At 42.9% G+C, this 24,621-nt stretch overlaps 1 protein-coding gene across 4 annotated transcripts in view; it reads left to right on the top strand.

The window, feature by feature from the left end:
- The window catches only part of Fryl (FRY like transcription coactivator), a 226,111-nt gene that overhangs the window by 117,128 nt on the left and 84,362 nt on the right, over positions 1-24,621 (top strand). For all 4 annotated transcript variants that reach the window (XM_057771108.1, XM_057771109.1, XM_057771106.1 and 1 more), the window contains 10 exons: positions 3,178-3,317; positions 4,653-4,749; positions 11,448-11,527; positions 12,230-12,310; positions 14,444-14,612; positions 14,867-14,959; positions 16,567-16,665; positions 17,858-17,959; positions 23,508-23,611; positions 23,879-23,987. In XM_057771108.1, the coding sequence (XP_057627091.1) occupies positions 3,178-3,317; positions 4,653-4,749; positions 11,448-11,527; positions 12,230-12,310; positions 14,444-14,612; positions 14,867-14,959; positions 16,567-16,665; positions 17,858-17,959; positions 23,508-23,611; positions 23,879-23,987 (1,074 nt within the window). The remainder of the gene's footprint in view (positions 1-3,177; positions 3,318-4,652; positions 4,750-11,447; positions 11,528-12,229; positions 12,311-14,443; positions 14,613-14,866; positions 14,960-16,566; positions 16,666-17,857; positions 17,960-23,507; positions 23,612-23,878; positions 23,988-24,621) is intronic.

Here is a 24,621-nt window from a genome sequence, read left to right as displayed (position 1 = left end):
TCTAGCTTGCACGTGTCCATCACTGAAAAAGTGTTTTGTCCTGTGTAGTGATCCTGTTTATTCCTAAAGGGTAGGTTAGGTTCTCCCAAAATTGAGCAATGAACTAACTGGCTTGACTTTGTCTACTTAACCCATCAAGACATGTTGCTTTTCAATGCTGATCTCTTTAACATGCCTTTGAAAGTCTTCCCAGGAAGCTAATTAAATCCTTCCAGCTTGTCTTATGGACCAGTTTGTTTCTTTCTTGGAGACAGGTTCTCACTGTGTAGACCGGGCTGGCCTTGAATTGAGATCCAAGGGTCTCTGCTTTTCAAATGCGGAGATTAAAAGATAATGTGCTACCATTCTTAGCCCAGGGATCTAGAATTTTTACATTATGCTACCTTACATTTTAACATTAATAATTTAACATTACCTTTAACATATTTTCACCTGTTGTGGTTCTTGGAAACCTGTATTTTAGAATTTCAGTATCTAAAGTCTGTTCTTTTATTAATTCTGTCCCTTTGCTGAGATTAAATATTGGCTCACACATCTTTGTACCATATTCATTTTATTACATGTTGATTATTTATGATAACATCTGGTGTCGCCAATACTCATGGACCCTTTATTCAAAACCCTGTCTCTACTGAATCATTGGTGTTATAATGGTGAGCATGGCTGCCTTCCAAAATAATGTGTCTAGGAAAAGGAAGTGAACACTCAGATTTGATCAACTGATCAGATAAAGCAGACTTTTAGGACTGCTGGCTGGGACTCGCCAAAATCCTGTGCTGCTGGATCCGACCAGAGTTTTTTAAACCTTCATCACCAAGAGAGGGCTCTACCATAGAGCACTGGTGTTTCCAACCTGTCCTCTAAGACACTTTCCCATATGCCCTGAGTGAGTAGACACTGGCCTGCCACACAGGAAGGGAACTCCTAGTTCCTCGGTCCTTTTGGGGCTTGTTCTACTACAGAAGTAATGAGAACATTAGCATCTGGGTTCCTCAGTGAGCGCATAACCAGCGTTTGGACTCTAACTCAGTGCCATTTTCAGGAAAGTTTTCTGGGTTTTGTTTTTTATTTTTAATTTAAATGGTCATTAAAGTCTGCAAATGAGTGCTAAATGGTTTGCTCACGAGAACAATGTTGTGTGTGAGCTGAGCTGTTTTAGTGTGTTTGGCAGAACAGATGGTGTTTCATTCTTCTTTCTTAGATACTAAATGAAGTCTTATTTGAGCCACACTGGTCAGTTTTAGCAAAATGTAATTTTTTTTTAAAGCACGTGAACAATAGGATTAAGATCTTGTTTTGACAAGAATTTCCAATATTACAAACATATCCAATTATAATAATCTATAGATTATATAGATTACTATATACTATATACAGCATATATATTACCATATACTATATATAAATCCAGCAGATGTTAGAAATCATGAAGAGGCTTACAGGGCCTCAGTAACGAAAAGAAGGCCGTGGAATTAAGTAAACTATGCCATTCTTTTCTCTTTTCCTGGATAAACTTTATTTTGAAGTGTATAAAGAGCACGAAACACTAGTCAATTTATTTAAATTTTAGAGATACCACTTTCTCTTCATTAAAGGACTTCCCGTGGCCACAGGACTGAAGGAGCTTTGGACTACTCTTCTGCGGCTTGCTTAGATAAATCGGCAGTGGTTCATGGAGCATGCTTGACTACGTGTTCATTTTAAAATGTTAGTTTTTGAGGCAGTGGGTAGAATCGGATATAGAAATTCCTTGAATCCTTAATGACACGTGACCTGGGGGCTACTCATTTTACCTAGTCTAGGAAAGTTGGGTTTAGTCAAGGGAGAAGCCAATGGCATTTCCCTCGAATTTGGTGTTACTCAGCTTTCTGTGCCATGACAAAGGACCCAAGGTAATTAATTGACTTGGATGGAAGAAAGACTTGTATCAGAGGTTGCAGTTCATGGCCACTTGATCCTGTTGCTTCCTGCCTGTGAAGGCACAGTATATCCTGTGGTAGCTTGTGATAGTTCAGAGGTAAAGAGAGAAGCAGGAAGGAGCTACAATCCCAACATTCCCTTCAAGAGCCTGCCCCAGGTGATCCATTTCCTGCCATTTCCCATACCAGCCTGAGCCGGGCACTAACCCTTTGATACCCGAGCCATCAAGGGACATTGCAGATACAAACCAGGGCATTCAGAGAGCATCAGGAACACACCGCATTTTAGCAGGCCCCACACTCTACACATTGTTATGCCATCCATTCATGTGTCCTAGTCACGAGAATTTGTTCTTGCCGAGGCTCTGCCGTGTTATTTTGTGAATATCAGAATGATTATAGTTCTTCCGTGTTGCCGCGCACTGCGCCCCCGTGTCTGTGCTAGGTGCACTATTACCCAGTTCGCAAGCTTCAGGCAAGGGGCTGGAGGTTAAAATACACAGACATACACAGACAGAGAGACAGCGACAGGGGTTATCCTTGAATTCCTCAAGAATTCCCTCTTTATTGTGTTCAGGGACAGATTATATAGCCGCGCGCCAGCCAAACCCACCAGAAACCACTCTCCTGCCATCAGGAACTCCTGAAGGTCTCGTGCTCAGAGCAGCTGTAGGCACTCAGATCAGGGGATTACAAGAAATTCAGGATCTGGGGTCTCACTGCTCCCAACACCGTGTCACTGCAGTACATGCTAAGACGGAGCCTTTTCCACCATCCTCACGCAGTGTAATCTTCTTTGTCTCCAAATCTTATCAGCCAGAAACTGTAATGTTTTGGAGTCTTGTTCATATAAGCATTTACAGGCTGGTGGGGCAGGAGCAGAAATGCTTTGAAGGTGTGGGTAGAACGCTTATGAAAGGAAGCAGTGGTTCACCCGTGTACTTCGCTGCCCTCTGGGGATCACACAAGTGTAACCAGTGGTGTAGCAGACACACTTGATCTTACACACATAAGCGGCATGTGGCCGCCCGAAGATGGCAAGCTACTGAGCTAAACTGGATGGTTTGGGATAAAGTTTAATTGTGGCTAAAACTTAAGCTGAATTTTTGGCCAAAGCCTTGTCTCATCTTTTAGCTCTGTGACTCATTTTATATAAGTTCCGGTCTCCATGCGTGTCCAGGTGGTGGTTTGTGGAGCTGGGCAGCTGCTGCCTGCTGCTGCTCTCTGTTGTTATATCTGGCTCTGTCTTGCCTTTCAGTTGATAAGCTCTATGAGCTCTGTAGCCGAGCACTGTCTCCCTTCCTTACTCCGAACCTTGTTTGACTGGTACCGACGCCAGAACGGAACTGAAGATGAATCCTACGAGTACAGGCCTAGGTCTAGCACGAAATCTAAGGGGTAAGTGGCTTGTTGAACTTCATTTTACCTGGGCTCGAGACACTTGCAGCCGAGGGATTGATAGTGTTATCAAGCCGAGATTGTGTCATGTCGCTGCTGAGCATGGATTACTTTAGATAGAAACAGTATAGGTTGAGTTTACGCCCATGTGTGTGGCAGTAAGAATGAAGGTGAACCAACCATGCTTAAACTTTAATTATCTATTGTATCTGATGGAGGCTTGGGGTATCCACACCGGGATAGTCAGAAAGAGATCTCAAGAGAGTCATCCCAGAATTCAGTGCAGAGCTTGTAAAGACAGTTAAGGCGTAGTGCCAACTTTGAGAAAGCCCAGCTTGTTTGTTTGTAAAGGGAAGCAATGCAATACAGTGAGAACAAAAGAATTAGTACCCAAAGAGCTTGTCTCCTGTCTCCAAAATTCCCAAAGGATCTTGGGTTACATAGAACATCTGCATTCAGGTGACTGTTGGTGGCTTAGTACTATACTTTGGTGTGTGTCCCATGTAAAGATTCATCTTAGGTATGTGAGAAAGTTACCCCACGTTGTGTTTTCGTCTAGAAAAGTTAGCGCTTTTGCTTAGTTCATAACAACAATAACAAGAAAATGATGTAGGATTCCCCTCTGCATGCTGTGAATACCATTAGTTAATAAAGAAACTGTCTTGGGCCTGCACAGGGAATAGAGGTAGGTGGGGAAAACTAGACTGAATGCTGGGAGAAAGGAGGAGGAGCAAGAGAGAAGCCATGTAGCCCCACCAGAGAAAGACGCCAGAACTTTAGCCGGTAAGCCACAGCCATGTGGCGATACACAGATTAATGGAGATGGGTTCAATTAAGATGTAAGAGTTAGCCGATAAGAAGCTAGAGCTAATGGTCCAAGCAGTGATTTAAGTAATGTAGTTTCTGTGTGATTATTTCTGGGGTCTGAGCTGCTGGGCGGTCAGGAAACAAACAAGTGGCCGTCCTATAACAACAAAAGGCTACCAATGAAATATGAAGCCCTACTAGGTTTTCTGATGAAACTTAAAGTATTTTTCTTCTTGCCAATTCTTCCATTAGGACAAATTTTAGTCGATAGACCAGTGAGGCTCATATATAAAGAGTCAATGTAAAAAAATGACAGAACATGCCATTCGTGTAGTTTTTGAAGCAAAGTCCCCATCGCATTTGGTGCTGGGAGTAAGCCCCTGTCCCTTACAGGCCAGAGGCACACTCACTCATGCACACTTGAGCTAAGGAGGAATGCAGGAAACAGCACGAACCAACCTCTCTACACGGGAGCCACTTCAGAACCTGAAGGCTCCATGCAGTTCTCATGTTGGTTTGTTGTTTCAGGGATGAGCAGCATCGTGAGAGAGATTATCTACTAGAGCGGCGGGACCTAGCTGTAGACTTCATCTTTTGTTTAGTTTTGGTTGAAGTTCTAAAGCAGGTAAGTGTGCCTTCGTATCTCAAAAGTCGTAATCTCCCACTGTCTGCTGTGCCTTCGTGTTTCACAGTCTTCATTTAGGACGTTATCACCGATTCCAGCCCACACAGTCACCAGATCATTTAACTTAAGTACGTGTCTTTCCATTGCCCGAGGCTCGCTTGCTCTGTGCCTATCTGTCCCTATTCTTTTTACCTCTATATGCCATCCAAGATGCAGGATCATATTAGCAGGGATAAGCTAAATGGAACTTTTAGCTCTAAGTACTGTCTGCCCCTCATTCCACTACTTAATCTCTTTTTTCTCCCACTTAATTTCCATGAGGTGTAAGTAAAAAAAAAAATGCTAGACATGCCATTTGCTAAAAATTAATAAAGGTGTGCATACAAATATACCTGTATTCATTTGACGATTGTCCTTTTTTTTAAAGTTTATAGTCTTTAAGACATATGTTATTAAAGGATCATCCATGTATTTCTAGCTGTGGACTATGGTTGGAGAAGAAAAGAACACATTTTGTGTGAGATGTGTTTGGCTAGGACTTTCATTTTTGTTACTTTGGATGGGAAATAAAAGAAGAGCAAATGCCAAATCTAAAAGTAACATGCACTCTGCTTTGATTTAGTTAACGTAATATATGCTTGGATTATAGGATTATTTATGCTTTATATTTTTTTACGTTGTTCATGAACAGGCAGTTATTTGAGAGCCGGAAATCTGAAAATAAAAAAGCATAACAAAGACATAAAAAAGATGAGTGAATTCATCAGCAGTCAAAGTCACCTTACACATTCAGTCAAAGTATATATTTTGTAAGGTGCTTTTGTTTGTTTGTTTGGTTTTGATATTATTGTTTTAGTAGATCTGGGAATCAGATTTCCTCTGAGTGACTGCACTACCAGGCCAGGTTTGGTTTCTCTGATCTCTGAGTGTGGCCCGGATGCCATGATGCTAAAGCCAAAGTAACTGGGGCAGGACAGCCGAAGAGAGACAGGGCCCTGGTGAACTTGACTGTCCCCCTGTGCTGAGGGCTAGCATCACCTCTGTGCTGAGGTCTGTGGGCCTGCAATGTGTGTGCCCAATTCCTGTGTTCCGTAGTGCACCTTTGGCTCAACCCCGAGTTTAGGTGAGTGGGAGGGTGGTGGCCATACGCTCTTCTCTTTGTGCAGTGTACTGGACTTCCTTCTAGGCTCCCCACCGGAACCTGGTCTCTGGGATCCTACCCCACAATAGCTTTTCTCCTTTGCATGTGACTTGTGGATTGGTTTCTGTCTTGTTGCCATTGTTTTGTTTTGTTTTTCCAACCAAAAAAATCACCTGTACTTGCACTGGTTTTAGAGCTCCAACCCACAAAGCAACCTGTGGTGTGCATTAAAGGGGTGGGTACTTTCTCCCACCCTCATCCTGCCCTCCCCCTCCTTTCTCAGAGTCCCAAGCCTCCTGTCTCCGCCTCTATAGTCCACACAGCTCTTCTAACACAGGACATTCTTGGCACCAAAGAACACAGGCCTTTTAGAAGTCTTGCTAGTTGGCTCATTTTTCAAGATCACTGCACAAGGCCTTGCTGACTCATAGCTCGCGGGACTCAAGCGTGAGACAACAATGTGTCGCCTCTGATAATGACTCGGTTTCTGGTGCCCTTCCCTCATCCTTGACATCACCTCACACCAGAGTTCAGACATACCCAGTCAGAGATAAGCCAGTCGGTGAGGACTTAGGCTCACGACTTCTGAAACTCATTGTAGGGATTCTCCACAAAAAGACAGACTTGTTTTTGTCCTAAATTAGTTTCTCTAAACCTATGGAAAACGAAATAACAATCAATAGAAGTTTCTCATTTCCTGTGTCACAATGACATAGAGCTTCATAAATCCCAGAGTAATTGACTTGCTATATCTTGAGTTTACTAGTGCTTTTCTGTTATGTTGTTACTGGTAGAGGTACTTGGGGTACTTGGGGTACACCAGGCTCAGTGTTGAAGAGTAGTAACTGCTCACATGACCTAGTATTCGACCTTATAGCATAAATTATCTGTCCCTGGATAACAGTTACAGGTCACTACTACCCATCTTTTGAACTCTATGCCATGCATGAAGGATTCTGTAATCTTTGTGCCAGCTGATCATTGTCATTGTTGGGGGGTGGCCAAGGCACATACTGTCTGTCTTGTTTGCTGGGGAACTCAGGCTAAGTTGTTTTCCACTAGTCCTTTGTCCTCTGTGTAAAACGATGTGCACAATATACTTCTGTTGCATCGTGAGAACTGAATTCCGTAGTACTTGGTGGATGGGAGATTCCCAGGCAGTGCCCTCTGCTGTCCTCAGTTGTAGTGATGTGGTGATGACCATTGGGTAGTTTCTTTGTTTTGAAATTTGCAAGATCGCTTTTAATAATAAGAACTTTCTATTTATTAGTAAAAATCAGTGCTATGATATTAGATGAAAATGGCCAGTGTCTTTTCAAATTAAGGTTTTAATCATAACAAGTTGATATGAAAACAAGTTAATTTAAAAATGAAATTAAATAATAATATTTTACCATGGGGGGAAAAAACTAACTCAAGATCAAAAAAAAAATGTATTTAAAACAAAGTAAGACGGAGGACTGGGTAGATGGCTCAGTGGGTAAGTTGCCTGCTGTGTAACCACGAGGACCTGAGTTCAGCTCCCCAACATTCATCTAAAAACTGAGTATGAGAGCTGGAGAGATAGCTCAGTGGTTAAGAGCATTGGCTGCCCTTCCAAAGGTCAGAAGTTCGATTCCTGGCAACCACATAATTGCCTCTAAAGGAGGTTAGGTGCCATGTACTGGCAACAGAAGGAAGAAGCAGGAGAGATGGCTCAGTGGTTAAAAACTGAGTATGGGGCGAGCACCTGTAACCCCCTCCCTGGGGGTATGATACAGGAGAATCCTTGGAGCTCACTGACCTGTCAGTCTAATAGGATTGATGCATCCAAGTCACTGAGGGACCTGTCTGAACAAGTGGGTTGGAGAAGTGATGGGGGAGGCTTTCTCAGCCTCGGGCCCCCCACACTCACTCGTACACCTTATACACACACCACACAGTAACAATAATTAAAAAATAACGTAGGGACACCCTGACTTTCACATCCAAGCTCCATGAACACATACAGAAGAACAGTAGGTGGCTAAGGCCAGCTGTAGGCTTTAGTGTTGTAACCAGGGGCTTTAGAGTGCCCATAGAATCATGTTTCACCAGCACGCAGACATTTAGAGGCTTCGGAATGCTTTGGGTTTTATACCAAGTTTGCATTGTTCATTGAGACTTTGAGGCCATGAGCAGGGTGAGAAACCCTTCCTTGGAGGGGTTTTCATCTGTGGGTGGATACTGAGCACTTTCAGGTGCACAGCAGTGTGGGATATGCCAGGGGAAGGCCCAAGGCATGCTGGGGAAGGTAGGTAGGAGGGGCTTGCTCTCCTGTTGTATGTCACCATGAAGAAATGGATATGGTCACCTTCAGGAGTGAGCCCCCATGACTCACCAGCGCTCCTGTCCAATGTGATCTTGTGATAAGATGCAATAAGAAGATAAAATTTCATGAGGTGGCCACTGGAATAAACCGCAGGTATTGTGTGGTGCACACCACGTTCACCCTTCTGGAATATTCGAGTAGAACAAAGACTGTAGCTAATGCCACAACAACTGTTAGATGTGAAAACCTTGAGATTATTACCCTACAGAAGTAGACTTCTTTCTGTCTGAGCTGATAGATCCTGCTCCATATTTTGGCCATTCAGCTAAAGCCGTTTTCACTCTTGAAATAAGGAATTAGAGATGGTTGTGACTGTGTTCAGTTCTGGAAGTAAAGTCCCAGTGTTCCAGTCTCCTGCCATAAATTTCCTTTATCTCTTCTTCCTGCATCCAGCTTGCTTTTCTGACTGTAAGTCTGAGCAGACCAGATAGATATTCTGTCCTCATCGGTTTCCTTGTTTAGGTACATTGTGTGTGTGTGTGTAGTTTAGAGCCTAGGGACATAGAATGTTTTAGATAAAAGCCAAACCTAGAAATTTATCTCCCTCGTGTATAGAGCACAAATACCTATCTGGTAAGCCTGTTGTAAGTGATGTGAACAATGTCCACAAACCTGTGAGACACTTCTGCAATGGGCGTGTTTAATATGCTGAGCGTGGTGGTCTTAGCATAGGGTAATAGTGCACGCTGAGCAGCCAATTGCTGTCCTGGCTGAGGTGGGGAGAACTCAGGAGTCTCCAGAGCCGACACAGAGTATTTAGAAGAAGTCATGGGTTTAAGATGCCTTGCATTTCACACCAGACTTCACTGTGAGGAAATCAGTGTGGGGAAACCAGAACACAGTTCACCACATGAAGTACCCATTGCCCGCAAATGAAGCCACTCAGAAGGTAGAATCACATGGTTTTGAGGCTACAGACACCTGGGCCTGGCCTGCAAGTGAGCATTGTGAGTGGGGAGTTGAATTCTGGGAGCTGAACTGCTCATTCAAGCGCATCCTGCTGTGTGTGTTTGAGGTTTGACATCACCTCATGGCAGATGCTTGCTCCAGTTAGATAACGGGGTTAGTGGCCTGACTGCCCGAAACTTACAGGCCAGAGCAGCGATTCCAACGATCTCCCTGTTCCCTTGGGTGCTCTGCAATATGCTGTTGACCCAGTGCAGGAATATGGGTGTGGGGCGTAATACAGTCATGCCGTCTACTTCCGTAAGGTTTGGCCGTTACCTTTCCTTCCCCTTGTCTTGGCTTCCAGGGCCTCCAGCCTCTACCCATCCCTGCATCTGTGTTTCCAGACGGTAACTTCAGAGAAAGGTGGCTGAGGATGAGTGGACAGGGCAACTCTCCCTTTGTAATGCCCCAAAGCGCATCCTCTCGGGACTGGGGAATACTGGTGTGCACTGCATGTGCGCCAGAGAGGAAGCAGAAACTCAAGTTTGTCTAGCAAGTAGAAGCAGCTCAGGTTTAAATAGTGTCGCTTCGTGCCATCCTGCCAGCATAATGGCCTCTGCCAGGGCAGCAGTGACCGTAAGAGACTTAAACTCGGGTCTGTAGACCGTTGTCATTCCCTCATAGGAGGAGGCTCCGGGGGTGTCATGGGGCCCCTCACCCTCCCTTTGACACCTCCCAGTCAGCTGTCTGTAGTTCTGCCACAGCCGCGCCTAGAATATGCAGAAAGTGGAAATGCCCTCGTGTGGACATCATCACCCAAGTTCACCTTCCTGGTATATAGGTATTGTCAAAGATTTTAGAGAAGTCTGATGCCTCTGTGGTTTTGTTTCTCGTCACATTGGACCTCAGGTTTCTGGAACTGAATAAGTCATTATTCTGCTTAAGAGATACAGTTCTCACTGATGTCTTTTGTGGCTGGCTGTGTTTGTTGGTTTTAAATGTTTGCATATGAGCCTACTGCTGAGTTGCCAAATAGTAACTTATTCAGTTGCCAAAGAATGAACTTGAAATCCATGTAATTTGCTAGCCTCCTGCCTTACTATCCTGCAAACTTTTATAATAGTTTCTTAATTTTAAAAATGTTTTATGTGAATTTCAATATTAGTGGTTTTTTATTTTGAACCTTGTTTTAAAATAATACTATTTATTATCATCTAGTACTTATTTTTCGCTCATAATTGGTTCCTAAGATGAGCCAGTGAAATGTAACCCTTACTGTTTTCTTAGGAATGTAACTGTTACTGTGGGAAAATGGAAAAGTAGGCTGAAGAGGTGGCCCATGGTTAAGACTCTTACTGCTCTTAGAGAGGGCACACCCAAGCTTGATGCAGCACTCGTGTTGGGCAGCTCACAATTGCCTGTGACCCCAGCTTCTGGGGACCCAACGCTGCTGACTTCCACGGGCACCTACACTTGCATGCACAGACCCCTATACATACACAAAACCAAAAAAAAAAACCATAAACAAATCTTTTTCCAAAACAGAAAGCGTCTTGTTCTGCTATAGTTTCAGTAACTAGAGACTTACACAGTAAATTCACAAGAGACCGAGTGACAGGTCAAGGATTTACTGTATCTGCATACGGAGGCCTTTATAAGATAGAAATACGCGTGGAAAGAAGAGTTAGATTCTGAAGTTTTATACTATTTTGACAGAGTATTAACTTGTCACTTCAAAGTATTTTGGACTTGTAGAGGCAGCACATTATGGGGAGGTGAACACAGGAGAGGGCACCTGGTAGCTAACAGTGGCTTAGTCAGACATTTTTACGCTGCCCCTTCTCGTGCTGACCTCCTGTCTCCAGGAATAATGGCTGGTGTCCTCCTGGTTCAAAGGCCTTCAGGCCTCCATCAGGGTGAAGTCCTCCAGAATGTGAAACTCACTCCTGCCTGTAGACAGCACGGAAGAGAGGGCTTCACACCTGTCGCCTCTTACCTGCACCTCACAAAGCCTCTTGTGGGTAATGTGCAGTGGTCCCTTCAGTTGATCACGTGCCAGGTGGAAAGTACCACGCCCCCCACCAGTGTATAGGTGTACAGCCTCGTTTACTTACGTTACCTTTCCTGCTTACTGTTCTCAGACTTAGTGTTTCCCACCGGGCATAAAATAGTAGCTTGTGCATTTTCCATCTTCATTATTAAAATATGTGGATTGCCTTAGGAATGACTTGTTGATAGCACTAAAATTGCTGAGACTGTTCCTAAAGTCTACTGTGTCCCTTACGCCTTCCTGACATGATGCTTCTCTTTAAATTCCAGATTCCTGTTCACCCTGTGCCCGACCCCTTAGTTCACGAGGTTCTAAACCTAGCTTTTAAGCACTTTAAGCACAAGGAAGGGTAAGTTATTAACTACTGCAATTGTTGATTTTCTCCCACACTCCAGATTCTGGCTGTTTAAGTTGGAAATCCCTCCTCATCACTTCTGGTTTTGGCTGTCTCCTGGTTACCGTGTTGTCTACACTGGCCTTGAACTCTCAATCCTTTTGCCTCCGCCTCCCCATGCTGGAATGACAGGCATGCGCTACCATGCCTGGATCTCAAGTTTGAATTCTATAAAGAGTTCAAAGCAGTTATCTCCCAATTATTTTTAGTCTTTCCTGAATGTAGGAAAAACTTTGTAAAAAGTAGTTCATAGCCCTGTGGGTTGGATTTGTAAGAATCAGAATGTTAAATTTCACGGCAAATTAAAATGTATACAGAAGAAAATTCCTGTGGTTTTTGTCCTATAAGTAATTTTTAAGTGAAGATGTCTCTAAACTCTGGGAAAGAATTACTGATTGATTCTTCTTCTCCTTTCTGGTTTTGTTTTGTTTTTTACTTTGCTTTTGTGACAGGTTTTCACTCTGTAGCCCAGGCTGGTTTGGAACTCACTATGTTGCTCATGTTAGCCTCACACTGCTTGTCATCCTCCTGCCTCTGCTTCCCAGGTCCTGGGAATTCAAGTGTGAGCCACCACACCTGGCTTGCTGATAAGGAATTTAAAGTGTCTCAAGAGAAAACATTTAATAAAACACTGTGTTTGCTCTGTTCTTGTTTTAGATATTCAGGAACCAACACTGGGAACGTTCATGTCATTGCGGATTTGTATGCAGAGGTGATTGGTGTCCTTGCCCAGTCAAAGTAAGCCTCAGAACCCATTGTCCATGCTGCTCTTTAGAGAGATTTGTTCCAACCTTGCTGACTGTGCGCCGTAGAGACCCCAAGCAAGGCCCATTCCTCAACTACACAGCTTGCACTTATTTAGTTATTTTTGTGTGTATGTGTGTTCATCTTGAGTCAAGTCAGAAGTTGTCCGGGAGAGTCAGGACATTGCTTCAACCCCATTTTTTAAGAATTCTATGAGAAATGTTTTCAAAGATTTCTAGATGACTAGAGCTGTGGGCAGAGGTAATTAATTTTATTGTTTCTAGTTGAGCGCTTGTATTCCTTAGCCTGCACTGAAGTGAATTCTAATCCTCTTGTTCTAATATGAAATAGTTTTCAGTATCAGGGATCAATACCAAGTAAGGAAAGATAACAATGCAGGATTGCTCCAGTGCGAGCTTGGTCTGTAGGAGGTCCACTCACGGGGCTTTCCTGAGCTGTCTCCTGGGGACTGTAATGTGTCTTTCGGATCTGTGTTTGCAATGTGTTAGGAGACTCTCAGTTTGTCTTTACCTGGATGGACTTGGAAGGGTCATTGGCCCTAAACTCACCACAAGGCAATCTTTGTAAGTTCTTAAACAAGCTTGCTTCTCATCAGTGCTCCCCAGTTTGCACTTTAACATTCAGTACTGTATATTATTTAGTACATTTTGATCCTTTTTTATTCTGGGGACCCTTTGTGTAGCTCATGCCGTAAGACTTAGAGCATAGTTCGAGTGTTTTAATTGATCAAACCTCCCAGAATAGCACCATGATGTCTCGTTTCCACTTAGCCAACAACATTCCTTGACTCAGGTGAATGGACACAGAGTCCTAGGGGAAAGCAGCAATATGTTTTCTTTACACCGCAATTTATGGGATTTTTAAAAAATAAAATGTGTCTCAGTCTTAGAAGCATCAATCAGATATTCCAATCCAATCCAATATAATAGCAAGCTAGAAGCTGGAGAGCGCCAAGTTATGTGGCCACATTAACTCTGTGTGGTAGGGAAAGGGAGGCTAGATGGCTGGGAAATCTGTGGGACTAACCTCACTCATTTAGCTGTGAGAGAAAGACATACATCACCATCGAGCAGCGCTGTGGCGGTCCCCCTTCCCCGCGTGCGTGCGTGCGTGAGTGTGTGTGTGTGTGTGTGTGAGAGAGAGAGAGAGGGAGAGGAGGGGAAAGGAGGAGAGGAGAGGAGCATGGAGACATGCGTATGAAGGGAGGCAAAGCACAAGAGACTCAAAGCACCCAAGGGGCAGGGCACATTTCCACTAAGGAATCAGAAGGAGCTTGACAAAGGCTTGGTGTTTGGATCTTCTTTGATTGCAGCGATTTCAGTTCAGTCTTTGTTGGTCCCTGAGGATTTTAGGATTTTGTTGCTGTTTTCTTGAGACAAGTCTCCCGCAGTAGCCTAGGTTGGCCTGGAATAGAACTTGCTATAGTGCCCAGAATGGCCTCATACTCTCAGCAGGCCTTCTGTCCCAGCCTCCGATTCCCTCCAGGTGCCAGAGTTCTTGACTTTAGATAGCTTCTTAAACTGTAAGCGAGGAAATGCTTGTCACAACGATTGGATTGTTGATTTAAATTCGGGATCGTGCTCACGTTTCTCGGGCCTTCACATAGGGAGATCAGCACCCTTTCTCTGTGCCTCTACACATGAGAGATACCGATTTTCAGGTCTAATCAATACTCAGCAATTGATTGGTTGTCTCTTTGAATTAATTTGTAGTTCCCGATCCATTCCCCATGTATCTGTCATAAGAAACTTAGAAAGGAGCTTTAATATTTGGAGACAATCTTATGTATGCGATGATGTGTTTTGAGGATGTCATTTGGTGTTATTTCATTGTTAATAATAAATAGCAGTGGTGCTATCTGTACCAATGACACAAGAAAATATCCTCTATGGTTTCTCCTTTCAGAGCTCCTGACTTTAAAATAAACCCAGAGTGTGTTAACACGACATAGATTCTACTATGTGTGTTTTTCTGGTCATTCTGATGAAGGCAGAGAAAGGAGGTGCCCTTTGGGCTGGATGGCCTTAAATTTCTTTCCCCTTAGAGGTCACATGGGAAGCTAGTGTCTTTGGTTCTGGTCAAGTGATGTTTCCGTGTGTATTAAAGGTTTCAGGCGGTCAGGAAGAAGTTCGTGACCGAGTTAAAAGAGCTACGACAAAAGGAGCAGAGTCCGCACGTGGTTCAGAGTGTCATCAGCTTGATAATGGGGATGAAGTTTTTCCGAGTGAAGATGTACCCTGTGGAAGATTTCGAGGCATCGTTTCAGTTCATGCAGGTGACCTCATCCTCGGGGCTGGCAGCTGCAGTTAGCCAACACTGGCTGTTCTTCCTTTTAATGCCATTGTTACTGATTTTTTTTTTATCTTTAATTCTGTGTGAGATAACTCTCCTTGGTGTGGGGTGACTCTGTCTTAAATTCAGACTGTCTTGCCCTCAGCTTTGTGATAAATAAGCAAGTGTTCATGAAAATGTGATATTTTAGATTCTTTAACCTCTTGCCAATCTAAACTTCCCTTTTTTCCCTTCAAGGAATGCGCTCAGTATTTCTTAGAAGTAAAAGATAAGGATATAAAACATGCGCTCGCTGGTTTATTTGTGGAGATTCTTATCCCCGTAGCTGCTGTAAGTATATATGCATGTCTTCATACATATGTCTTCGTCATGTAAAAAACATACTTCCCTCTCTTTCCTAAAAGCTCTTACAGGGCTGTGAGCCCATGCCAGCCTCACTCGTCCAGTGCGCTCCCTGCTCCCTTGAGGTCCATTTGTTATGTTGACCCGCATAGATTACGATAGAAGTAGTTATTGTAAATGATAGGGCAAATCTAGCCTCCTTTGTCTTGGCGCGATTTGGGAGCCAATTGCCTTTTATTCAGATTTCACTCCACTTAGAATTTTAGTGAGGATATTTATTTTTAAGTGGAAACATTAAACTGCCTTGGCTTTCTCTTTTACGTGTTGTCTGGTGACCCGTGTGTTTTTATGAATTGCCCGATGTGCTCCTGCACTGCTTCTGGAGCATGCTCAGGAGAGGCGGGGTGTCAGAAGATGGTTGTCGTTTAAAAAGAAGCTGAGAAGTTGGAATATCAGTAACAGCGCTTGGCACAGCCCTTATAACTGCCTTTGCTATTAAACCAATGCTAAATAAGGAAGGGGTTTTGTTTGTTTGGTTTTTGGAAGTGGGTACAAATGAATTAAAGGTTTGCAGACGACACCATCAGCCTGATCATTATTCATCCTGGTATTTAGCCCCGTGAACTGGAGTCACTTTATTATCAGACAAGGCTATCTTTATTTAAAAAAACAACAAACAAGCAACTGAGTCAGCCATCGCCTGTCATCTGTTACCTACAGTGACTTTTCCCCAAGTCCATTTACTCTCTTAAGTATGTGGGGTAGTGCCTCTCCATGGGAATTTTGTGGGGACACACCTCAGTCCATAACCCCAGTGCTATGTAAAAGTGATGTATTGTTCCTGGAACATTTTACATCTCTGATGACCTCCTTCCCCTCTTCACCCGTCTTCATTCCTTCCTTGTCTACTGTTTTCTGTGTATCAGGGACTCTACTGTGCATTAGAAAATAGAGACACCAGTAAGCTAGAGAAGATTCTGTATGATTCTCGAGCTTCTTCCTGGCACGCAAACAGAATAAACTTGGATGTAGCATATGTAAGGTGTCATGTTATGGCAGGCACTGTGAAGAACTTGCGTGGGTGCCCAGAAGGGAAGATTGGCTAAGGGTAGGGGAGTTGAACTCTTAAATAGAGTATGGTTATGTAAGTACCATCTTGAGAGTGTCGATGACAACTGAGCAAACACGAAGGGAAAGATGTGTTCTGTCTGGGGAAGGAGCAACCCATGCCAGGAAGATGCTATGGCTTGTCCTGTCTCCCAGGGGCAAAGACTTAGGAGCTGAGACTGGAAAGGTTCAGCTTAGATCTCACTCCCGATAGTTCATCCAAAAGGCCCCTCTGAGTCCTCATGGGGTCACAGATGGCTGTCGTCCCTACACCTCCCTGTCTGCTCGCTTTCCTTCTCCTCTTGTTCCTGCAGGCCGCTGACCAGGTTTGCTTTATTAACATAACATTTGGTGCACAAGACTCCTCTGCAGATCTCAGTGAATCATTAACTCTCTTCAGACAACGCAGAGAGTTCTCAGGAGGCCACGGTTGTCGTTTACTGGTAGTAACCGGTTCTTCTCTCTGGTTGTCTTCCCTTTCTCTCCAGGCTGTTAAAAATGAAGTCAATGTCCCCTGTTTGAAAAATTTTGTGGAGATGCTGTACCAGACTACCTTTGAACTGAGTTCCAGGAAGAAGCACTCACTGGTACCCAGAAGTGTTTAAACATCCATGTGTTTTGTAGCGATTGATTTATGATCCCCACAGAGATAGAAGAGACGTGTAAAACATGAAATTGCAGGACACCCAGAGTGTAGGACAGGGAAGACATCACACGTGTTTTCTCCTGTTCCATTTTAGATTTTCCACTTTTTATTTTTAAAGGAAAAAAAAAAGTTGCCAGGCATATTGCAGCGCGCGGCTTTAATCCCAGCACTTGGGAGGCTGAGGGAGGAGGATCTCTGTGAGTTTGAAGCCAGTCTGGTCTACACAGCAAGTTCCAGGATAGCCAGGACTAATTAGAGAAACCCTGTAAGAAGGAGAGGAAGGGTGGAGAAGAGAGAAAAAGAGAGTTTATTGAGTAACCTGTAAGAAACCTGGAGTACTGCCTACCAGATGGCCTTCTTTTGTTTTACTACCTTTGTGTTTAATGGTAGTAACACCTGAGACTTCCTGCTCAGTGTTTACCTGTCTTGACAGGTGCTTTAAATTTTATATTACTATATGTTGAATATAGTTTTATATTTATATTATATTAAACCATAAGTTCTTTTATTTCATACCATAAACCTGTATTTGAAAGCATCATTTTTTAAGAACAACTCCCGTGTAATTTCATCACTTCCGGTCGGAAACTGAAGGCAATTTCTTCCCCAGTAAACCCAGCCACACTTCACACGACTTCTCTGCAGTTGGGGAAAAGTGTGGAGAACCGGTCAATATTGACCGTCTACATTCGTATGAAATTAGCATGGCGCTTGCTTGTGGCAGACGTTGCCCTACATGCTTTGCATTCTTGGGCACACTTTAAGCCTCCCGTCTCTGTAGGGCGTTTGTGATGCCTGCTTCTCCCTTCACATGTTTGGAAAATAAGCCGCCGTATCCAGAGTCAGCTGAAACTCAAATGCTAGTTTGACCTTTGGTCTGTCCAGAGCCCGGTAATGGGGAAGGGAGGGACAGTCCAGGAGGAAGGAAGACCTTGTCCTAACTTGGGAGACGCTTGCTTAATGAAGGTCTCATGGAATGGGACATTTCTCATTCCTTGTCTGTCTATTGAAAATGGGGGAGCTGGGAAAAAGGTCTCTAATTTTTTTCCTTTGAGAGTGTAAATGAAGCCGTCATTCATGAGTTCCGCAGCTTTCTGTGAAAATATTAATTCTCTTCTCCCTGTCTCTCACAGGCTTTGTACCCACTAATCACCTGTCTTCTCTGTGTCAGTCAGAAACAGTTTTTTTTAAATAACTGGCATATTTTCCTACAAAACTGTTTGTCGCATTTAAAGGTAAGACACTCTTACACCCCTTCCCTGTGGACACTGCCTGGGCTGTGTTCCTCTCTCTGCACCCATGGTGCATTTGAATAATATATTTGTGATGGACTGTACTTCTTTAGGGAATCACATGGAAATTAATAAATTCTCTGCTTCATTCCTATTAATGCAGAATTGTGTATTTTCAAGGATCATTGCATCACCTTAGATGTAGTGATATTTACTTATAAATACAATTATCAGGAATTACAAATGAACTATTATTTAATCTTACAAAACCCTCCACGTACTTACTTTGTCTTTTGTTTTAAGAAAGTTCAGTAATGTTGGCTCAAGCCTGAGTCACTTGCAAAAGCCTTAATGGTCAACTGTGCCCCAAACCACTCTGCTGCAGTAAGTGTGCGCAGGCGGAGCTGAACACGGGGTACCAGGTCCTCAGTGTGTAAGCTCCTGACGCTGTTGTGACCTGAAAGGAGGGCTCCTTGTTACTAATACCGTCTGGCACGTCCACGCCTGTGCTTTCTTAGCGTAGACAACACAACTGTGAGAGTCTGTAGCCAGAGCTCCTCTGCTGGCCTCATCCTCACTTCCTCTTTGGCTAGGCACACAATTAATGTCTGACACTAGAAGAGCGACTAGCTTCACCTGAATATGAATTCACAACTGTCGTATGAATGCAGTTTGATGAGGCTCCTCAAATATTTGCTTACAAGTCAAAGAAGTATAATCGAGGCGGTCCATCCCTTCCTGTTCTTTGTCTAAGTCACACTGGATCCTGAAAACCCGACGTCTTGACAATAGTAAAACCAGAGCTCAGATAGGTTAAATGAAGGTCTCAGGCCAAGGATTCTTTCATCCTTCACTGTTTGACTTCCTAGTAAGGTATATGAAGGATGTACGTGTTCAAAAACAGTTTGTGACTGTTTCTCCCTCTTACACATGCATTCGGTTGTATTCTTAGACTAGATCAAGTTGATCAGACTCTTAGGTCTCACACCCAGGAAAGAAACACTGTCAGTTACTTACAAGGCAATTGTTCCTGTCCTTATTTTGATCATTCACAGGGAGATAGGCACTAAGGGGGAACGTGCCATTTTCTGAGTCGACTCACTTTCTTCTGAAAGGTTTTTAAGATGTGCTTTTAATGTTCCCAGGAGAGTGCGCTGTTCCATGACAGCTCATACCTTTCTGTTGCTTTGTTGAAGTTTCTTTGTATCTCCGTTTCCACCTAACATACTCACGACATTTTCACGGCACCTTAACTCCGCGCCCCCCGTTTTTTTTTTTTCTTTTTTTGTCTTGAGGCTTTCATTTAAAATGCTGTTTCCTTTGAACCCTTACCTCTTGTTTACTGGTTCTGGCACATTGTCTGTTTATGTGAATGGCTGTATCAATCTGCCAGGCTAAAGGAGATAAGAGCCACGCGGCATAGCATGACTCTTTGGATGACAGTTGTCTTGGCCATTAACCCTTAACCTACTTTAAGGCTCTATTCAGCAGAAATTGTGTGACTGGGCTCTCACTCATCAAACTTCCAATACTGTGGCTACTGTGCTTAGCTGTGGAAGGAGTTTGACACATTCTAAGAAATGTTATCTAGTTATATGCCATAAGTTATATTTTATTTCTCTTATTTATTGGAAAATTAAATCAAAGGCCTTTTCTAATCAATTACCCAATGTAAGTAATCTCTTGATTAAAAAAAAATTCATCTAAAATTTTTTCACTTAATTGCCACCACTTAGGATTCCTTTTTCTAATATTTACTGGATGCTAGGTGGATTGTATCTTGTCGTTTCCACTGTAGCTGAGGCAGAAAAGAGGATAAATGGCCTGTGTACGTAGGCAGTAGTGATAGAGATGGCTTTGCATCCACAGTCATCCAGTTTTATAACGCTTGCTGCTTCCGGTCTGCCATGCTGTCCTGGAATGTACTCAAAGGGATGCTGAGGTTTTAAGGAAGCATTTTGGCTGTAGTTCTGGGATATTAAGAGACATTATGTTCCAGAGTCATTAGTATAGTGAATTTTCCAGGCACTTAGAGCTATTATGCAGCCTTAAAAAAAAAAAAAAAAAAGTAAGTACCGTACCAGGCTGAGGAGATGACTCCGGCTAAAGTATTGCAGCACGAGGACCCAGACTAGGTTCCTTGGAACCCATAGAGATGTTGACTGGGCACTGCAGCTACCCTATAGCCCAACCCTTGGAAGGTAAAGACATGGGACTGATCACCAGGACAAACTGGCCACCTAGACTAGACCAGAACAGCGGCTTCACTTCACCTGAGAGACCCTCAGTTGGGTGACATGGAACATGGTGGAGGATGACCCCAGAAGACAGCCGCAACCCTGCACGCACCCACTCATGCCCACACACACGTGCCCTCCACAGGCAGACAGTCTCCCAGAGACCCACACTAAGAGCCTTTTCGTGTTAGCATAGCAAGGTTTTAGTTTGGTGGTCGCAGTGGAGTGCGGGCTCCATCACGATAAGTATGCTCTCGTGTAGGAGAGATGCTGCTGCATTTCCACTCAACAGTTCGGTTTCAAATTTTTGTCTCTTAAGAAGAATATGGTAAATTTCCACTCCTTTATTTTTAATCAGTTTAGGTCCAATCTGTTTATAAATACCATCTTTAAAGTTTCTGTAAAGTTACTAACAGACCAAATAAAAACAGCACAGTGATTTGCCCTCAGTAATTTTTATGTAGTTTCTTCATTTGAACTTAACGAGGAGGCCGTTGGGAGAAAAAGACGGCAATGAGACATTTTAGTTTCCTCCCAGCTTGAGTGACATAGACCTGCTCTAGGACACCCAAACTTTGGGATTGTTTTTTGTTTTCGTTTTGTTTTGTTATTTTGGTTTTTTTTTTCTCAGCATTTCTGGCCACTGCCTTGAAAATGTCAAATTTCTTCTAAATAGAGACCTTGGTGAGGAGCTGCGTTGTTTTGTGCTTATTTTCATCTAACATGCATGTGCTGCATCTCATGTTCATGTTTGCTGTCTCACGTTGCTTTATTTAGATGCCATCTAACAACAGTATCAGAAAACAAATAGAAACCCTGCAGGTGAGTTGTGTTGGCGTCACCAAGTAAAGTATCGCTTTATTTCCTCTAAGAGCGGCCTTTGTTCTTGTCCTTTACTCTGGTTGCATTGCATGTCCGGAGGATTTACCCCATCCCGCTTTAAGGTGGAAGCCGCGCCCACAGAGGGCGCCCTCTTCAGAAGGTCTGCTCTTAACTGCAGCCCCAGGATGTAGTGTAGAGATGGGGGGAGGTGGAGATTGATTCACAGGTTTTTACAACAGTGTTTAGCTTACTTCATCCAACTGTTGTAAACGAAGACGTTAAAGGAATATAGTCCAGTGAAATTAAGGAGATAATAGCCTAGGTTTTCCATATGGTCTTGATGAATGGGTTTTTAAAGTCATCCTATTGGTATAGGTTTCCCAACAAGGCAATTTTTTAAGTTCACGTTAGAGAAAGAGGAATACACATATTGACGTGGCTACTGTAGTAATCATGGTTGACTGGCGTGTCTAAACTTTGTAGAATGTTAAAGTCCTTAGACTTCTATGTAACAAAATGATTAATCTGATTTGTAAAAATTTTGCCTAGAGAATTAACATCTTTGTTCAAGGCTTGGATCAATTTATGATATTTTTAAAATTCCAACATAATACAGCAAAATGAATGAATTAGTTCCTTCCCATCTCCCTCCCTCCTCTGTCCTTTCTCTCTCTCCCACCATCATGAATTACTGTTGTGATTTATAGAGTGCTCTGTTTTCTCTGAGTTTCCTCAAACATGTGGTGTTATGTAGCCATCATCACAGAGTCCTTCAGAGGGTTTTTAGGGCTAAATTGTCCTCTCTGCTGTCTCTCTCTTTCCTATCTTCTTAATTTCTTGCTGATATCATATTGTGATGTCTGATACGTCAGATTTAAAGGGTAGAAAGGAAAGCTGTGTTTTATTGAAGACATTATTACAAAAAATTATTTGCTAGATTAGTAATATTCATGAATTACTTGTAACTTTGGTTACTTTAGTAGCAAACAGAAAGCTACCCCAGGGAGAGTATTTGAAGTTTGGGATTATGGTGGATCCTGCCCATGGAGCAAGGGATTGGTATTGAGAGAGAGCATTTGGTTTTCCAGTCTTAAATTCTATCAGATTTTTATGTAGATATGCAAACTCTCTTATTGTCTCTAGTGGATAAGTACATTATAAAACATCCTCCATCTCTTTTGCAATGCTTTTAATTATTTGTTGCAGATGTTTATTATTCTAAACCTTGAAGCAAAATAGATTGCTAAAGTATATGAAAGTAATAAAGTAAAAAAAATATTTTTAAGAATTCTTGCTGGACATGGTATCACACACCTTTAATCCTAAGAGACACCTTTAATCTTAAAAGCAGAGGCAAGTACCTCTGAGTTTGAGGCCAGCTTGGTCTGCATTACTATTTTGAAGCCAACCAAGCAGAGCTTTATAGGGAGACTCTGTCTTAAAGAGTCTCTTTGTTGAGGAGGCTAAGAAAGACATACATGGATCTAATCTACATGGGAAGTAGAAAAAGACAAGATCTCCTGAGTAAATTGGGAGCATGGGGACCACGGGAGAGGGTAGAAGGGGAGGGGAGGAAAAAAAATATATAGCTCAATAAAAACAATTTTTTAAAAAGAGTCTCCTTGTTAGTTTCCATATTTAATTGCTTAACAATATAGAACTCTTCTAGAACAGATTTTTAAAAATACAAATGTTTAGGAGTCAATAAGCAAATATATAAGTTTTCCTGCTACATTTTCAAAATTCATGCTCTCTCATTGTATGAGGGTGAAGAGTGAAGAGAAAATTCACTGATAAAACTGGTTGAAATAAGAGAGTTCTCTCGTTGTAAATCATAAGGTAATTTAAATGTTCTCATTCTACATAGAGATTAGGGATGGTTCACTTATGCTGAGTGAACACTCTTCGTGCAGCAGGCCCTGTTCCCAGGGCTTTGTAGGCTATGATCTTCTTGGCCTGTGAAGCAGACACCGTCTTGTCTCCAGTGGAAGCTGAGGCTATCACAGCACAGACGAAGCAACGAGAGGGTGTAGAGTCAGATCTCTGGTCTAGCGTCTCTCACAAAATTGTGCTCGCTAACATTTGGTATTATTTCACAAAGTCCAGTGACTAATACTATTTGGTATTTCCTACTCGATCTGTCTATGGTTGTAGATAAATTAAAGATTGGTTGTGTCCGTATTGTGGTACGGACCATTTATCAAGTAGTTTGATGATATGTGTATCATTTTGAAATTTTCAGAAATGTTCATAGGCGTCTAATACTTCATCTTCTTTTAGAGCATAATGAAGATCTCGGGAACTTTACCGATGGTCACTCTGACCATCTATCCTTAGCACAACTAAATATAGATTGGCGTATTTAAACTTCCTAGACCAGACAGAGCAGGGAGGGTCGGGGCTTTCAGTTGTTGTCAGAGAATGTGTTTGATCTTACATGTTTGCCCGTGTTCTTAGTAAGTTTCTCCTTGTTCTCTTTTGTTTTTAAACAGAATAAAGACCCTAAAATGTCTCGAGTTGCACTGGAGTCTTTGTATAGACTGCTGTGGGTTTATGTAATTAGAATAAAGTGTGAGAGCAATACTGTAACCCAAAGGTGAGTGCTGTGTCTTCAAGTGCATTTAGAGTAAAGCCTTGGCAGGTAGGGCATTGCTAAGAGGTAAGCGTGCGCGTAGCATATGCAGGACTCCGAGCTCTCAAAATTCTCAAAGAAATAAGCAAATACTAGTTACCATCAGACCGGTGGAATTGTATGAGAGCATTGCGGAGAGGAGTCTAAATCCCCTTGATGAAGGAGCAGGAGGAGTTCTTCACTGGTGTTGTCATGATCTCTTGGTCATTAAGTCTCCTCTTCTGCCCCTAGTCGCCTGATGAGCATAGTGTCGGCGCTCTTCCCGAAAGGCTCTCGGAGCGTGGTCCCCCGTGACACCCCTCTCAACATATTTGTGAAGATCATCCAGTTCATTGCTCAGGTGGGCACTTCGTCTCGTTGGCCCTCTTGCACAGGCTGGCAGGGACAACCATTTTAACAAATGGTGGTTTGTATTTTCCTACATTTTTGAGGCATGTTTTCAAAAATACTAACACTATTCAAGAGTGAAGGGCAAGTATATTCAGAAAGTTTTCAGAAGAATCAGGACCTGGGGGACTGGAGAGATGGCTCAGTGGTTAAGAGCATTGCCTGCTCTTCCAAAGGTCCTGAGTTCAATTCCCAGCAACCACATGGTGGCTCACAACCATCTGTAAAGAGGTCTGGTGCCCTCTTCTGGCCTTCAGGCATACACACAGACAGAATATTGTATACATAATAAATATTTTTTTTAAAAAAAGAAAAGAATCAGGACCTGATGATGATTTTGCATGTGACAGGGATGGAAGGAGCCACGTAGGTGGACACATATTTGATTGAGGGAGGGCTGAAAAAGCATGTGATGGTCGTAATAAAATGGCGGGAGAGATGGCCCAGTGATTAAGAGCATGGCAGGCTCTTCCAAACGTCCTGAGTTCAAGTCTCAGCAACCACATGGTGACTCACAGCCCTCTGTAATAAGTGAGCCCATGGGGCCTTCCCGTCTGTCTTACAGCATTAGGATTATTAGAATATGC

Source organism: Chionomys nivalis, chromosome 6, assembly GCF_950005125.1.
Source record: "Chionomys nivalis chromosome 6, mChiNiv1.1, whole genome shotgun sequence".
Lineage (NCBI taxonomy): Eukaryota > Metazoa > Chordata > Mammalia > Rodentia > Cricetidae > Chionomys > Chionomys nivalis.
This window is presented reverse-complemented; position numbering and strand designations above follow the sequence as displayed.